The sequence below is a fragment of the Dunckerocampus dactyliophorus genome, chromosome 8 (assembly GCF_027744805.1).
Source record: "Dunckerocampus dactyliophorus isolate RoL2022-P2 chromosome 8, RoL_Ddac_1.1, whole genome shotgun sequence".
NCBI lineage: Eukaryota > Metazoa > Chordata > Actinopteri > Syngnathiformes > Syngnathidae > Dunckerocampus > Dunckerocampus dactyliophorus.
The window spans coordinates 16056504-16075338 of NC_072826.1; the positions used below are offsets into that span (position 1 = coordinate 16056504).

At 39.7% G+C, this 18835-nt stretch overlaps 1 protein-coding gene across 3 annotated transcripts in view; it reads right to left on the minus strand.

Annotated features, from left to right (window-relative positions):
• The window catches only part of slc16a1a (solute carrier family 16 member 1a), a 36077-nt gene that overhangs the window by 1790 nt on the left and 15452 nt on the right, over positions 1-18835 (minus strand). Inside the window, exons 1-3 of one of the 3 annotated variants that reach the window (XM_054784647.1) lie at positions 8347-8426; positions 2025-2298; positions 42-185 (exon numbers count right to left, since the gene is read on the minus strand). In XM_054784647.1, coding sequence (XP_054640622.1) covers positions 42-185; positions 2025-2241 — 361 coding nt within the window. In that variant the 5' untranslated portion in view covers positions 2242-2298; positions 8347-8426. Of the gene's footprint in view, positions 1-41; positions 186-2024; positions 2299-6293; positions 6543-8346; positions 8427-18835 lie in introns of those variants that run through there. The other 2 variants (XM_054784645.1, XM_054784646.1) reach the window with 2 other exon arrangements.

The following is an 18835-nucleotide window of genomic DNA, read 5'->3' on the forward strand; positions in this document are numbered from 1 at the left end:
GGTGGCAACAGTGGGCATGAGTCGTGATCAAAATGAAGTACCTCCCACAACACCAATACAGAAGTACAGGGCTTGGACAGAATTGCAGAAGGAGGCAGCAATGAGGCCGAGACCAGACAGACATCCCCCCAGCATCATAACAGGACGACTCCCATATTTGTTCACCAGGATACTGCTGATAGGACCTGAGTGTCCCAAAAAAAAAATAATTAAAAAAATCACACACTGTGACTGGATTTGTTTTGTACTGCAAATGTACATATGTCCACAAGAGGGCCACAGCAGCACATCTGTGCTGCAGCAAACCCCAAAACAACTTCTGCAATCATTTTTGTCAGTGCTGCACTGCAGTAGATGTTCTCTCCAACCATTAATAACAGGATCTGTCAGAAAAACCACGAGAACTGTAATGAAATAATCATTTATTTGCCTCAGAGATGCATAAAAATTGACAGAGATGTAATTTGTTTGTGGGGTCTCCTTAAATTGACTCTAAATGCATTTGAAAGATGATTGGAAGTTCAGGCGTGGGTGTTTTATTGTGTGTGTATGTGGTTGAAGGTTCTGTGTAGCATGCCAATATCAGTATGACTCTTTTTTGCAAGGCTCTAACCTAAGGAGCATTTTAACCAATATGTCTGTGGTTCTACAGCAGCGTGAGTAAGACTTTACAACCTGTAAACAAATAACAAAAACAGATGTCCACCTATGGCTTGCAACAGCAGGCCTGAGTGTGTATGAGGGCCCACAAGGAAGACCGCCTCCATGCCAAATCCTTGCACTGCCCACTACGTCTAAATAGAAACTGACAGTTTTTGTTTAGAGGTTGTCCAAACTCATTTGCCAGCACAGAGCAAGACAAAGGGTCTTTAAATTGTAATGCAGCCCGTCTCCACACTATCAATGAGTTCTTTCCTCGCGGGCCTGCAGGGAGAGCTGCTCGGGATAAAAAGGTTGGAACGGAATTGGTGTAGAATATTATGAAGGTAATGGATCAAAAATGGAAGGAGTACAGAGGTGCGCAACTGTCGCTTGCTAATGAACTCGTCCCGTCGACATGCACAGAATGTTGAGTGCGTAAAACGTCACTGTCGCAGAGCAGGCAAACACACTTCTCCTCACTAAACTTGAAATTGCTAGTGCTGACTGTTAGCTGTGTGTATTTACTAGTGAATATTTGCATTCATTGACGCCGTCAGTCGGCCTCTCTGTGAAATGTGTCGCAGTACGATAAGAGGCTTTGATGCATTGATGGTAAACATCCTGCTTGCTGATGTAATGAGGAATGAGGGATTAAGTTGGACGTGTAGTTTCGCTTGCATTGGACGTTAAATAAAGTATTGTTGACTTAAGCAGTAAACCTTCAATAACTTGCTTTTACATAATGTATGAAGCTAAAGTATACAGAGACAAAAATGCACCATGCCCAACTTTAGTTTATTGTTTGCACATCTTCCAACTCCACTTCCTATCAGTTTGCCACACTAAGGAAATATGTTCCAGAAACTTTCCTGACACTGCAAAAAGTGGACCATATCATTTTTCGCTGTTTATCTCATATTGAAATAAAGGGAAGTGCAGCCGTTTCATTCCAGAGGAGACAGCCGTGAGGAATGGCCGACGCTATTCTTCTCCCTGTGAGGAATATCATGCGTGTAAACAAACCCTATCATTACCTGACTGTGTGACATCATTCATCTCATCAGAGTGCTCCGACACACCCCATGCTTCAAGAAAACAACCAGAAGCTGTATAAACCCCCACAACCAGACAATGCATTATGGCTTTAACATAACTGAAGTGAGATTAGCGTATTTTAAAAATTAGCATTAGATTAGCATATTTCAAAAACATGTCAACATTTCTTTATTTTTCTCAAGCTGCTGTGCCTCACACTTTGAAAATCCCAGTCTAATGCATACAACATAGCAACAGGGTGTAAAGACGACTTAAGGGATTAACATAATATGATTAAAGCATTATATTTGTAAAACACTAGGATTCATTTTGTAGTAGTAGCTCACCTCCGCCGTACGTGACCGCTAACATGATCGAGGAGATCCAGGAGACCTGGCTGCTGGTCACGTTGAAGATCACCTCAATCTCTTTGAAGAAGACTGTGATAGACTTAGGGAACGCATAGGAGAATCCAATAGAGATGAAGGCCCCGGCCACCACCATCCAGCCCCAGCCACCCTCAGGGGGTGTGTAGCCAACAGGACCTCCAACGGCCGCTGGCATTTTCTCGAACAAACGTTGGCTTCTGTTTCACTATATGTAGTGCAAATAGGTGCACCGCTGCAAAACACAAAACAGACATTACATCAGGGGTGTCCAAAGTGCAGTTTTTTAATTGGCCCATGACATATTACAAAAATAAAATGAATCCTGGCCAGTATTAGAACATTATGAAAGAGGAATAGGGCCACATATACTGTAAAACAACAACAAAATAGTATTATCCCAAATTCCTGAAAAATGGCACCTACAAACTAAAAAGGCCCGCTATGGACATGTGCACTGGATTTCAATGGGATTCCTTGGGGGAGTACCGAGTGGGTTTTGAAATAAATAATAAATTATACCTGAAAAAAATAATACCTGAAATAGTTACCTTTTGCCAGGACATACTGTACATGCTCGTAGGCTTTTCAACTATTTGCTTTGGAACTTGTACAACAAATCTGACATCTTTCTAAAATTGTTTAGTGTCTTTATGTCTTGACCAACATTGGATTGGTTTTAGTGTATTTAATAATATTAATTTAATGTGAAGAATATCAAAGTGACCCAAATTCAGTCTTCAACTGTTCTGTATGCGGACAAAAGTTTGGCCCCTCTTATATTACATTACTCCTATATTGCATTAGTATTTTGACTTTTTGCTGCTTGTAATTCAGCATGCCGTAAATGCTCCAACTAACGCCTCTGTTCAATTAGCAATTAGCCCAGTCTCCTATAGTCCACAGGTGCGTGGTCCACAAAAGCAAATAACATGTATATAATTAGCAGCGGGTTGAAAAACATTGGCTTTAATAGGTTGTAGGCAAGCTCCTGATGTACAGAACTTTTTATTAACTCCGTTTGAAGTATCATTAGTGATCAGCATCCAGCAGCTGTATCTTCCTCTGCATGCCCTTTAAACCCTACTAAGCTGATGGTGTGTTACATTTACCGTGCTGTTGTTTACAGTGAACTCATCAGTGGTAGTAATGCCAGTTGAACAGTTTGCTCCTTAATGCTATTACAACAAGGGTCTCTGTTGCTGCTTTGCAATGCAGTATACTTGTTAATAAAAAAAATAAGTGGTACATAATTTTCAGATTTTGGGACTAGCAGCGGCCGGTGGCTGAGTGGTTAGCATGTTGGCCTCACAGTCAGGAGATCGGGAAGAATCTCCGTTTGGAGTTTGCATGTTCTCCCCGTGCGTGCATGGGTTTTCTCCGGGAACTCCGGTTTCCTCCAACATGTCCAAAAAAAAACATGTTAGGTGAATTGGCAACTCAAAGTTGTTCATAGGTGTGAATGGTCGTTTGTCTATATGTACCCTGCTGGCAACCAGTCCAGGGTGTACCCCACCTCTCGCCTGAAGTCAGCTGGGATAGGCTCCAGCATACCCCAGCAGACTAAATAAGCGGCTTAGAAAATGGATGGAAGGATGGAAATAGCAGCCTCTCTTCAGTTATCACCTGCTTCCATGCCCTATCCACTTTGTCTTTTGGGTGAATAAACACGCAGAGTGAGCAGAGTTTTTGCAAGGGCTGTGAACATACAGGCACAGTACATCCATACATGTTTGAAATCACCATGAGCAACCTCGGCACCATGACCTAAGTACACCTAAGTACACTAAGTGTCTTTAGTCGGAAAACAAATGTTTTCCGAAGCATTCTGCTAACTGGACAACAGGGTTTAAGATAGAGGATGCTATTTACGAGCTGCATGCGTTCCCACCCGCTGATCTCCCACTGTCTCACTTTAGTGGTGATGAATAAGAGTCCATGTGCAGAGTCAAACAACTTGCTGTGTTGTTTACACTGGGGAGGCCACTCAGGGAGAACATCGATCAGAGCATGACGATGAGGAAGCCACACTGCTCCACAGCTCCCAGCTTAGTAGAGACATTTTGTACTTGATTTGCTTGATGAATTCTCTTATAAAGGCCCCCTCTTATGAACGTATTGGATGAGCCAGTTCTGTGCAGCGTGGAGTAAATATTTAATGTGTTAAAGAACTTTGGTTATTGAGCTGGGATTTTGGCTGTTGCTATGCAGTTGTAAATGTGCCTCTTGGATTGAACTACAGGCGCAACGGAGGAGGAACTGTCATGTTTTTGTTGTTTACAGCATTCATACACACATTTAAGTGTCAGTGGTGTACTTAAATAGTTATTACTTACTCTTAAGACAGTTCTTTTTTGTACATAGATGCATACTAGCTGTAAATGCTTGCTAATCTTGGAGTGGAATAAGGCACAACTTCGTCTTGATTCTTGCATGATGTTATTTTTATACATAATGGAATGAGCCAATATACATTGCGTTGTCATTGTTTTTAATTACCTTATGGCACACTGTGTCAGGAATTAACGTACATACCAGAAATGCTCTGATTATAACCAGGCATTTATTTACCTAAATCGAGGATGCGGCGTTAGTTAGTTGTGAGATGCTTAGCAGACACTGTTGTTTCCCAAACAAACAACTTGCCATATTTGTTTTACTTTAACTATTTGGAATGTATATATTGGAGTATATTGCACAACACAGGAGCAACAGAACCAGTGTTGCAGTAGCGGTAAGGAGCAAACTGTTTAGCCAGCATTCATACCGCTGATGAGTTCATTGTAAACAACAGTGTTTGTAAATAAGTAAGTTTGTGAGCAAGTGTGACACCTATGACACCCTGAAACATCTTAAAAAGCATGCAGAGGTAGATAAAACTGCTGGATGCTGACAACTCATGATCAAATGCAACTGCTGCCGTCTTATGGAATTAATTAAAAAAACACGAGGAGGTGAATTTTGTTTTGTGTAACTCTGCTTTAATTAGAGACCACACATCTGGCAATTATAGGAAACTAATTAATTGAAGAGGTGTTAACGGTACATTGGCGCATATTGTACATATGTTGTTCAACATAGAATGTAAGCACAGTACATCCTAGAATGACTGTAACCCTTGTCATAGCTGTATTGCTGTAAAGCTGAGCCACATTTAATAAATAGCGCAAATGTTCCAGATTTCCCCTAACGCCTGTCGTATCTCCCCCTTTGAAATCCAAAGGTCGGCACAATTGCAAGAAAGGTCGCTTGCACATATTTGCGGTCTGGAAATAGTCACCAACACTTGCGCCTCGCGGGCTCTGAAATAGGACAATATGCAGGGGAGATTTCCTGCACTGGTGTTAAAAAGATGAAAAATTCAGTTGCTGACTCCAGATGATGAATGGACAACAGTAAATACAGACAAGGCTCCTGATAAAACGACAAAACCACTGAGATAACAGGAAAAAAAAAAGTCAGATAAAAAGAATTGACTGCAATGTTTCTAAAACAAATTAGTGAAAGCTGCAAAGTCAATAAATGAACAGGTGGAGATAACCCCAGCTGGAACTTTAAAGGGCTAAATAAAGCAGTGAGCAGCTTCAAAGTGCCTCTTAAACACACATACCAGTGGAAGATTGCTGGTTGGGGGCCCTCTGTGGGAGTGAGCATCACTGTGAAAACTATACATTACTGTACTTGCACATTCCTGGTGAGTGTACCTGAAGTTACATCTATAACTATGTTCATGCTGTTCAACGTGCTTATTTATGTTGCATCTTTGCAACGGACACAAGGTATATTTAGTAGTTTGCAATCCTATCACTTTTGGAATATAAATACATGCATCGATCCCTGAAACAACATCATAACTACTGCTAATCCTCCCTCTAGGCCAATGTAATTTGATTAATTTCCAATTTGCTTTTGTAGATACAGATTTTCTAAAAAATTCCCACAAAAGTAGCTGAAAAATCACTAGATGAACATTTGGTTTATAATGCTTCTAGCAATATCATTTATTCCTCCCCTGCTGCCTGGCTTTAGGCCTCTTGTGACTTGTGACGACTAATTGCGCGGGTTCGTCTCATTGAAAATAGATGAGAATTTCGTGTTAAACATTTGCAGAGGGAAATTAGACCTTTTCATAATATGTGTCACGACAAGCAATGCGACTTTAGACTACGTGCACAACAAGATATTTTGAAAGTGATGCTTGGCTAGTGTTAAAAGTGTTAAGCATCTTACCTCGGCTGGCAGGCACTCTCAACCCAGGCTAGATAAGCTCAGCGGGATACGTCAACACAGATCATTGAACAGACTCTTTGAATATGTAGCGAAAGAAATACACTGCATATATTTCAAAGATGCTCCAGAAGTGAGCTGTCGGTTTACATCCAGTCGGACAGCAAAAGCCAGCGGCAGCTTGGCCTCAAACTTCATCTGTTTCCGATAAAGTCAAGTTGGGAGTTGACTCAATGCCCAGATGAAGCCTGGACACTGTGGTGCAAAATGGTTTGGTGGGTCACCTCTTATTGGCCGGGAGAGGCTTAGTACCATGGCCTTACAATGCCTTTCCCCACCCCTTTGTCATATGCCGAGGCCAGATTCATTCACGGCCGGGCCCTATGGCATGTGTGACCTAAGAGGATATGCAATCATGTCTGCACCCTAAGAGATAAGACGCTTTCTGCCACACCGACTTCCTCTATTGGCTGATTTATCAGTCATTGACTATTAGCGACCTAGAGGGATCCGGTTCACCTCAAGAGCAGATATTGTTTATTATGTGGAAAACATATTTAACACTTCGTAGGACCAATGTGGCTAAGCTCTTTTCTGCCAAACTCTTGGAGTGTATGGCAGAAAGGGGCTTGAGAAAAGCCACACAACTCTTAACAGCCATGAAACCTCTTTGTTAGAGAATTGTTGCACTCCACAATGACCTCTATTGCTTTTTAATGCACAGTCAACTGACAGAGTATGCATAGGCTACTGCTAAAAGTACTAACCTGCATCCTATCTTGGTAACGCTCAAAAAGAAGTCCTTTATTGTGCAACTCTTTTAAAAGAAGATGCTCATACGACAAGCTAAATTTGATCTTTAAATCTGAAATAGCTTCTCAGGTTATATAAGGCCTAGCACAAGATGAGCCTCCCCTCTCTTGTCTTCATAGTCAATCCCTTATAGGAAATAACAACATTTTCTAGCATGGGGAATGATCAGTCCAGTAGCAAGAGCAAATCCAGGACCTGCTCACTTTATCGGTCTAATTATTTTTAGCCACGGAAGAGTCTGTAGGGAAGGAACAAAGACTTCCTTGTCTGTCTCATCACATCTGCGGATGCCTACTTGTTGAACAAAACTTTAGTCAAAGTCCACAAAGATTTTTTTCCCTCTGTGACTTCAAAAATCTCTTGGTGAAAGGGTTTGAAAGACCAGGGGACCTTCGCACTGTTCACGGGGGCTCACATTCCGGGACCACCAGGGAATGGAAAAAAGAACGTGTTTAATTGATACGCCCATAAAAATGTCTATTTTTGACATCCTCCACTCCAAACCCTCCTGCCATCTTGACATTGATGTTCTCTATTTCATATCTAGCTATTGCCCAATGAATCATAATATAAGATGATCGATGAATAGATGGAATCGGAGTCACGTTGCAACCAGTCACAGCACACAACTATGGTGTGTTCAAGGACTGCCAAGGAAAAGGCAAAATCAACGCTTGACAAAAAAACATTATCAGTGAAGCATAAAGACATTAACATCAAAAATTTGTCTTTCTCACACTGGCACGTGTGACTTGTGATTTTTAAAAAAAATATTTTAAGGACCTACTGCAAAGAAGCCAGTCAAAGATCCTGTATTTGTCAGGATCTTTCTGTTGTTTTTAAGTAACTACTGCAAAAACAAGTCAAAGATCCTCTATATTAAAGTAGCACTAAGGAACTAATGCAAAAACAATTGTCAAAGATCCTCTGTATCACAGTACCTTGCTGCTGTTTTTTTTAAGACCTGTTGCAAAAAATGCTTGTCAAAGATGTTCTATATAACTCTGCTTCTGTGTTTTGGGGAATCTACTGCAAAAATGTTAGTCCCCCCAAGGTTTGGTTGGCCGGTCTGATGACATTCTAGGGCCAGATTTGGCCAGCGGGCCGTCACTTGATTAACCACAGCATACATTAATAGGTGTGCAGCTGTTTTGCCTTGATTTGTTTGATCGACTGGGAAAATTCTGTTGATAGACAGTTTTAATGGGATCAACAGTGTCCATTCATCAATAGAAGTGCATACCTGAATACCTGTTAATTGTCCATGTCTGTCCACAAATCATCTTCTGCACATTCTCACATGGCTCCTGTGCAAAGACACTCTGAGACACAAAGACACATTTTAACTCATTTGCAGTGTGAGGTTCGGTGTGGTTGCAAATCAGTGCTTTCAAAAGCCCATACAGCAGTTTAAGAGGGATTAAAATTGATTATCTCAGCTAAACACAGCTCCTATACAGTCTAATCAGCTGTGCGGCATCGTGGACCACATTCTCCATCAACGTGCGGGCGTTCATTACGGTGTGTGAGCCCCTAAAGTGTATACCGCATACAGCTTTTCATTTAACGGCCATAATACATGATCTTAACTAGAGTTGGTTAGCAAAACAATACCCGCCGCGCAAGCGAGGAAGCAATAAAGGCATGACGTGACTGAGTATGATTGCGCTACTGCCAACAGGAAGAGATGCTCGTGGGGCAAAGGTCGGCAGCAATTACATTTCTTTACCCATGCCAAGGTGTGCACCACTGCAAATGAAAGTGGACTGAATCTTGTCTTGATTGACTGAGAGGCAGCCAGGTCTTTATGAGGGTCACTTGCAGACTGTTTCAAAACTAAATTAGCTCAAAGTAAGGAAACATCTATTCTGTTAAAGAGGCTGCCGTGACAGTAGTCATATATAGAAACTCTAGCAGCACACAAATGGAGTGGAAAGTCTTCCTGCAGAAAAAAAAAACCCACTGGCACTGAGAAACTGAGCATCATTCACTCAGGAAAACAATTACGAGGACATAACCTATCACGTGGTTTACTACAGTAACTAGTGTGATCCACACTTTACACAATTGAGTTTAGGGTAAAACAAATCTTGGTTAGTAAATGTGCATGTCAAAATAGTTTGGCAGCAAAGATAAGTGTGTATAAGGAGCACTGTTTGATCACACGAGGAACTCCTGCACAATCCAGTTGGATCAAGTAGAACATTTTTATTTGAACTGAATGTCTGCTTTCACTGCATGGCCAAAAAGAGGTCACTATGCTAATAGGTAGGGTATTAATTATTGCATGGGTGATTATTTTTCAGCTCGCAACAAGTTATTTAACCCCACATCTTGTGATTGTGGAAAAGATGTTCATCTGTTTCAAGGGTCAAATTATTGGCATGCATCAATCATGAGAAAACATCTAAGGAGATTCCTGAAGCTAAGCAAATCTGGTTAAGAACTGTCCAATGCATTAATTATTATAACGTGGAAGACATTGGGGAAACTTTGCACAATGGTCTGAATCTCCCGTCATCAACACTAATTAATAAAAAAATAAACTTTGAAAAGTATGAACTATGAAAAACTCTGGACAAAAAAAAATGTTGAGACATTGCAGAAGCTTGTGGAAATCATGCCACAGTGAATGTGAAAGCGGTCAAGCCAAGTATTAGCGTGTTGTTTGTATTGGCAAGGAAGTGTATAGTCGTGCTATTTTTGTCTTTAAATGTTTATTTACATTTTTTTACTTAATTAAACTTTATTTAATAAAGAATACACATTTCCTAACTTAAGGTCCTGTCACACCTTGACAATTTAGCCAGCGTATGCCAACGTATGAAAAATTTGGCCAATACGCTGGCGTACGTCGAATAAGTTATGGGTAAGTTTTGTTTAAGTTGAGAGCACGCTGAAGCACGCCAGCATACGTTGTAGTATGTTCAAGTCGTCCAAAAATTTTGTGCATGCACAAAACGTTTTGACGTATGTCAACGTATGATTCATACGTCCCGCATACGTGGGCAATAAGTTATGCGATCATTGACGCCCGTTCACACACGTTATTTGTACGTTACGCTCAAGTCGTAATACGTCAACATACCTTGAGACAAAACTGTGTCTTCTTGGCTCTCTTCTTGGCAAGGGTTGGCTCAGAGGAGATGGAGATAAAGTACAGATAAAGTACATTATGCGATGGCTTGAAGGATATTTATAATGCTACATGCTTGACCAGTAAAGCGCACTGTGACACTGGGAATGAACCTGCGTCATCTCCGTCAGAGTAAGAGTGGGAGGGGGAGGCTGTGGGTGGTGATGGATCCCTCTGCTCTGATACTTCTTGGCAGCGGTCTTCGAAATTTTCTTCGGCATGATGGTGATGTTGACACTGCGATGTCTAGTGAAGTGAGTCATCAAGTGGCAGCCTTTTTATAGGCTACGGCACGTCATACGCTGCTGTGCGGTTTGCATTAGTTAGACTGGCGTTGGGCATAAGTTGTGAACGCCGGCAACACGCTACGCATTCGTTGGTATAAGTTGTCTATAAGTTATAGAAACGTTCTATATAAGTTTCTAATACGTCATGTATACGTCAAACTCGTTATCAATACGTTATGTATACGCCCAAAATTGAACAAAAACGTCGGCAGTTCAACGTATGCCATCAAAATGATCACGTCAGGCAAGCGCTAGCTAAATCGTCAAGGTGTGACAGGGCCCTTAGTAATAATAATAATACTACTGATAATAATAAAATATTCTGGATATTTTAGTCATACTATTTAGCTAAATGAATAGGTCAAAATATTAGAAACAGCTCTCAATAGGATACATTAACTACAAAAAACATAATCATACACAATAAGCATAAATACTCAAAATTTATTATTTTTAACTGTATAAAAGCAGATTTTTCATAAAGCTGTTGTATAGGAGCTTCGATTGTTCAGGTACACAGTACAGTGGATCCTTCCCACATTCGCAATTCAGCATTCATGACCATTCATTTGCCAATTTTTGCTCAAAAAAATATTTTTTTTCTCCATAAATAGGCCATTTTTTTCCACAGAACACACATCTCATTCACCATTACTTGGTAACAATTTATAAATACATGATAATACAAGTACAGTTAAAATGTACACCGTACATTTACCACTGTTAAAAATATTTATGTGTTTATGCTTCACTGTTTTTTCTTCAAGTGTTGAGATTTTGCACTTTGTTCGGAGGTCCCTGAACACACTACAGCTGTGTGCGTGAGGCTACACCACTTTGATTCCATCTGTTTATATCACAATTAAATATTTTAATCGATTGTCAGCCCTAGTTTCAACACATCATTTTGACAAAATACTAGCATGTTAAATGGAATTGCCTTAGCTATCAAACAAGCAAAAAAAAAAAAAAGGTTTTAATAGCTTTTTAACCACTTGACTGGCATCCACACTGTACTGAAGCCTTCTGACTATTCTTTCTTTCTGAGCAATGGGCAAAATTATAATGTATCTGGACTGTTGAGGTTGTTTTGCGCGTGTGTCCCAACTTTAATGTAAGCGCACCACAAACCATATTTGGGGCTGCATGACGTCACTGATGTACCCTTGTGGCTTATGGCCCAAAGCTAGCAGACTGTACGTATGATAAGTATATACAGTAAGTATGCATAAACGCCACCTGTTGAACATACCACAACGTGCTGACAGAACATAAACACACAAAGAGATGGCCACACTGTCACGGAATGTAAACACGGCAAAAAGCAGGGACCTTCTGTACTTAAAGAAGTTGTATATATCATGCAAGAGAGTGTTTTTTTGTGTGTTTATGCTGCCTCCATTTTATTTAGTGGAAACAGTATGTCCAGATTACCTCCAACAAGCTTTTTCAGGTATCAATTGCATCTTATTTAGATACAGAATTACACAGTGTAACATCTATCTGCAGGTCTTTGCCAGGGTGTCATGCATCAAGGTATTTGTATGAAATCACAAAGCAATTTGGGGGATGCTTTGTGAACGCTGCAGAACACATTTCAATGTTATCGCTGGAATTGTGAGCCACACACAAAGAAACACAGCGACACACACCAGTGGGCGCTACAAAGAAAGCGGTGACAGCGTCGGAAACGACAAATCTTGGAAAGGTTCCTGATAAATACATCAGTCACATGAGCATTTTGTTTTGATCTTTTGTCTTATTCACGAAGGCGCACACCAACATATCCACGCACCGCACTCTCCATCTCATTTGGAGCACTTTAAGCACTCCTTTGTGCTGACAGATATCAGACTATAGGATGCTTCCTGTCATAAAGGCTAAAAGCTGTTCACCCATCATGTTTAAGTTGTTTTTCCTGCATGGAAATTCAAATTTTAATAAATATATTTACTTACTGGATAGCTCCAACTTTAAGAAGTAGTCTTAATTATTATGTCAGACATTTTATGTTTGAAAGACACTTTTCATAAAAAAGGCAATTTGATGCACTTCACCAGATAAAAGAAAAAATCTACTGAAAAGAAATATGATCATAGTAAAAGCAATTGAAGCAGTAAAAATGACTAAAGATTGCTTCAGTTATCAACAGGGGTGCTAAAATGCCAACAAAAATAAACGAAAAAATAAGAATAATTAAAAATTATGCAGCGCATAACTTAATTGGGCTCATTTTGGACAATTCTTGTGTGATGATCAGCGTTTGAAGGGCAACAATTACCAACATAGGCCTTGTGATGTTGAAGTGTGAAAAGGTGTTTGATCACCCTTTGGACTCTGCTTCCTGCTCCTTTGTGGTGCATTCAATGACATTCTTTTTGTATGTGAGGGATATTTCATCTGGACGACAGCAACTTATTGTAAAGCGCAAACAAATACGCCATTCAAAATCCAACAGTCAGTCATTTGACCTTTCTGGACGAGGACACCTTGTGGCTGCAGGGTTAAAGCAAATGGCGAAAATCTGCAAGTAATCGAGACACCCATAAAAATGTCTACTTTTGACACATGGCTCGCTTCCTCTCTCAACTCTCCTGCTGCTTGACGTTGACATTCTCCTTTGATTTTGGATCAACATTTGCAATAAGAGTGACTGTAGATTCAGCTCTAGAACCCTCCCTCGTCTCTCTTCAATATGCCTGACGCACTTATTATAAACACATTTTAAAGTATAAAATGCATTTGTACTCACCACGAATGAATGATAATGTAAGAAGATCAATGAACAGATTATTAGTCACGATGTAGAAGTTAAGTGTGAAATCGCACTGCTTGACAAAAAAAAACTGTCAGCGTAGAGCAGGGGTCTCAAACTCGCAGCCCGCGGGCCATTTGCTGCCCACCAAATCGTATCTTGCGGCCCGTGACTGGACATCAAAGAGTAGTGTAACTGCAGCCCGCAACATCCGGGCAAGCTCAGTGTGACTTCCATACTTTCAGGGGCAAGGAAACACCAACACTGAACTACCAGTGGTGTTATCACATGGATGTATTGTGAATTGTATCGTATCGTGTGAATTGTATCGTATCGTGATGTGTACCCTGAGATTCCCAGCCCTACTCCCAATACTTGATGCAACCCAGCCTGACCCAGACTCTACCCCCACAGCCCCCAGTGAAACTGAGTTTGAGACTCCTGGTGTAGAGTATAGAGACATAAACATGTACAAATTATGTACTTTCTAACAGCGGTTATTGATACACAAGTGCTAAATATTGATATTATAGTTAATACTTATTGAGAAGTTTTGCCTTTAAAAATCATTCTGAAAATAGTCCTTTTGTGGCTGCGGGCTTAATCTTAATTATTTTTACTTGGGGTGGTACAAGATGTGGACGACATTGATTTAACTTACAGTGCCGTACTGATACACAAGCATCAGATATCGATATTAAGGTTAGTACTTTTTGAAAAACTTTTTTTTTTCATCTGTCCGGATGAGGTGCCCTTGTGTTTACAGGGAGAATATAATTTTACTAGCAGTGGTACAAATATCGATTTTGTTTTGTCTTGTGTCAAATATTACAGTAAATAGAATATAATTGTTTTGCATGTTTAATGTGTGCTGACGATGTTTAAAAAATATAGAAAACATAAAAAAAGTGCCCTTCTTAAGTTAAACATATAGTATTGCATCATTAATATTATTGCACAATCGCTGTATGATTTTATTATCGATACCACTAGCAAAACAATGCTATTATGCATACTCACTGCAACTGGGTGTACGTTCAGAAGCCCATGAAGCTTGGGAAGTATTAAGACGGCAGAGTTGTTCCACTGCTTTGTACAGCAGCGCGAAGGGCTGACCTTGAGGGGAATGGGGAAAATTGGCACGGGGTGGGTTGGGAAGCGGGACGAGGTGGGCGCTGGTGGTGGAGGTGTAGGGGTATGGTAACAAGTAACAAGAGCCTGCTATATATCAGGGAGGCAATTTCGAGCGCTTTATCCGATGAGGGTCAATTCCTGCTGTAGTGCCGTAGATCAGAGTTTTCCGAGCCTGATCGTGCTGCCTTTGTGGGGAGAAGTCAGTGGACAAAAGTATTGGGTCAGCTAACCACTACTGCGACAGGCACTGCAGCGCCACTAAGTAAGGACTATTAAATCAAATTGTTCTGGGCACCACATTTTCAGAAAGCTAAGGACTGGGGGCTGGACTTCTTCACTATTATCCTTATATTGGATATAATATCACTGCAAAGCTTTGTGATGCCTTCATGCCTTACATCACCAAATGGTCATAAACAGTGTTGGGAGTAAGAGTGTTAAAAAATAAAGGTGTTATTTAAGCTGTTTTTATTTTCCAGTCACGGGTAATCTAATTAATGACTATTTGAAATGTCACAATGCCACCACGTTACTGACAGTGAAATGTGGTGCTTTATTATGCATTGATCAACGACCTGGATGTCGCTTCAGTGGCCACTGTTCACTACTCCTACACAGGATGTTAAATAGCTAGTCAGTGAGAGGTGTAGTTGCTCACTTGCACGGAAACACTACCCCCTAGCGTTTTGGTAGAGAACTGCAAGTCACAAGCTCAGTCCTCAGCCCTGTTATGCCACTACAAAGCTATCCGTCCATCCATTTTCTATGCCGCTTCTCCAAAATCTGAATTATTTTACATATTTGAATGTTTTTCAAAAAAGTAATTCAATAATTACTTTCCCTGGTAATAAATGACATTTATGAAGGACTAATTCTATTACTAATTCAATTAGATTTTTGGTAAAGTAACTACTATAATAGTGTTCTATCCATCCACCCATACATCCATTTTCTATGCCGCTTGTCCTCACCAGGGTCGCGGGGGTATGCTGGAGCCTATGCCAGCTGACTTTGGGCGAGAGGCCTGGTCTCCAGCCTGGACTGGTCTCCAGCCAATCGTGGGGTACATATAGACAACCATTCACACTCACATTCATACCTATGGACAATTTAGAGTCTCCAATTAACCTAACATGCATGTTTTTGGAATGTGTGAGTATAAATAAATATTGTAAATATACAATTTTAGCCAGATTGGAGGGTTTTCCAGCATGAAGCGCCTTTTTAAGGTCATGCCACAGCATCACAATAGGATTCAGGTTAAGACTTTGAGCCACTCCAAAGTCTTCATTTTGTTGTTCTTTAGTCATTCAGAGGTGGACTTGCTGGTGTGTTTTGGATCAAGTTGGTTTCAGCTTGAGGTCACCAACAGATGGCTGGACATTCTCCTTCAGGATTTTTTGGTAGACAGCAGGTTCATGGTTCCATTTATCATCGCAAGTCTTCCAGGTCCTGAAGCAGCAAACAGCCCCAGACCATCACACTACCACCATATTTTACTGTTGGTATGATGTTCTTTTTCTGAAATGTGCCGTTACTTTTAAGCCAGATGTAATGAGACACACACCTTCCAAAAACAATAAACAATAGCCCCTTAACAATAAAAAGTTTCATTGAAAATCTGATGATCTGAAAGTGTGATGATCTTAAGTGTGACAAACATGCAAAAAATAAGAAATCAGGATGGGAGCAAACACTTTTTTACACCACTGTATGTAGCAAGAGCTCTGCTGACAATACTATAATTATGACCTATTTGGGTGCTTGTCGGACGACAATTCACGAACACAACACGAACACATCAGAACAGCTTGCTGACACCCGCAACTACAATTGTATAGGCGAAAGGTACAGATTCCTTCTAATTAATTCCTTCTAAACTAATTACAAGTGCTGACAGCTACTAGCAAGTCAAGGTAACTGGCTAACTGCTGAAGTTCAAAGAGGTTGCCTAGCAACAATGCCAAACACAATGCAAAATGAGACTAGCCCTGGAAATACAGATTCAAAATCAGAAACAGGGCCAGCTTGGTCGGATGAAGAAGAAGACGATTTGAATGAAAAAACAGTCTCAGAATTGGAAAATATTCTCGAGAGCAAATATTTGATATCCAATCCAATCCAATCCACTTTATTTATATAGCACATTTTATAAACACTGTTTCCAAAGTGCTGCACAGACTAGCAAAACCATAAATAATAAGTAAATAAAGGAATGTAAATGTAAATAATAAGTAAAAATTACGACAATAAAATCTAAAAGATCAAATAGAAACAAAGAAACGTACTACAATAAAATATTTAAAACAAGAAATCGAAACAATAAAAGCCAAAAGTCCAAGAAGTAGGTAAAAAATAAATAAGTAAATTTAATTTAAAAAACTAAAATAAATAGAACCAATAAAAACTTAAAAAATAAAAAAAGACACAGAGGACCACATGACTCACGCCGAGTTAAAAGCCAGAGAATAAAAGTGGGTTTTAGTACACGTATCAAAAATCCTATGGAAGAAAATAGAGCATTATGCATTGATATCTGCAGGAAGATATCAATGCATTATTGGAAGACCAGGCTGCTTTGCACACTGCTCTCAAGAAAGGAAAAAAACCCTCTGTAAGAAAAAAATACAGCATTATGTAAGAATGTCACGGTTCTGGAGGATGATATCAACGCATTATTGGAAAATAATGCTGCCTCGCGTGCTGCTCTTAAGGAGGTTAACAACAGACAACAGAAAAATGCTGGACACAACCCACAAAGAATGTCCTGCAGTTAGAAGGATTCCATTCAATAACATTTGACTTCAATACAACGTAGCAAAGGCCTGCTCAACAAAATCACTGGAATTAGGAACCAATGTATCTACATTCAAGACACTCACAGTACAACACGAAAGACGGCGGTAAGTAGATTCGGATAATAACAGGGAAAAGGAAGAACTTAAGTTGTTTTGGTTTTATTTTTTTTTTTTTTTACTTATTTTTATTTTTTTTAAATTAATTTAAGCATTTTTAAATGCTTAAAAAAAGAGTATAATAAAAAAAATAATAATAATATTAACCACCTTGATTGTATGGAAGAATAAAAGGCGGTAGCATTAAATAAGCTTTGCTTCTTCCTACTACTCGGCCTACTACTTTTCGGACATGTGCAATTGCGAATCGTAACATGAACCATTCAATATAAACTGTGTGCATGTTTGAAATAAGTTAAACCATAACCATAACCGTACAGTATTTCTCACAAAGTGCCAGACCTTTTTTTTTTTTTTTACATATTTTGAATCATTGTTCCTATGCAGATGGCCAGATGGCCGCACTGTTGAGTGATACATTTTGAGAGACAAGAGCACTGCTGCTTTGGCCCTTTGGCTGGGCGCCTAACCTCAGTGTCGGCAAAAGCACTGCAACGTTTGAATTCTTCATCAACTCCTCCTGCATTGTTGAAGTAGGTGCAGGCTTGCTGAATGGAAGTTGAAAGAGGATGAAGTTATGGAACGTCATTGTTTATACTGTAAATGAGTGAGGACATCTTGTGGACAAAGTTTACTCTGCGTTATGTTTCTACAAATACTAATGCATACCTCCAACAGCTTTATAGGTAAATGATAATGACCAAAACTTTGCCACCTAAAATGTTTACCCTATCCTGTTGCTGAATAAGGTAGCTGAAATATTAAAACCCTTCAATATGATGCAGAGCATTTATACAACACAATAATAAAAATACTGACAAAACTGAACCCACACCATGTTGAAACTCAAATCTGAACCCTTGACATCACTTTCTGTGATGTCCACCCACCACTCAACTCCCCTAGGGAACATATTTATAGCAGTACACACGAGAACAAGTCTTATTAATGTCTTAAATGGTTTATTAATTTGCTCTTATAATGTCTACTATATCGGGTGCTAGGAGTGCAAAGGTGACTATGTTAGTTCATGTCTAGAAGGTTCTAATAATGTAAAAGGTTGTAAACAGGTTTTCTGTACTCTAACTTCGAAAATATTCAATTTATAAATGAGGAATCCTATTTAGTGGAAATTTCTTGAACCAATGAACTGCAAAAAACGAGGGATTACTGTGCTCCCGTTGCTACAACAGCTCATGAAAACATAATTTAAATTTAAAGTGCATAAATGGAGGAAAACCATGTCAACAAACTGCCGTAGGTTAAAAAGTCCTTGATTATCGCACATTCTCCGTATGTTTCTGGAAAAAGTCACAAACAAATGTGTTTAGCTTCAGTTTGGATTTCAGCTATGTCGACAACTGCTTATGTCGAATCATCGAGTCCTGGGGTGTCGAGATAAACTCGCTCCACTGTAGCTGTCAAATATAAGACGACTTGTCTTTTTCAATAAAAAAACAAACAAAAATATGCAGTCTTATGTGTCAGTAAAAGGGCAAAAAAGG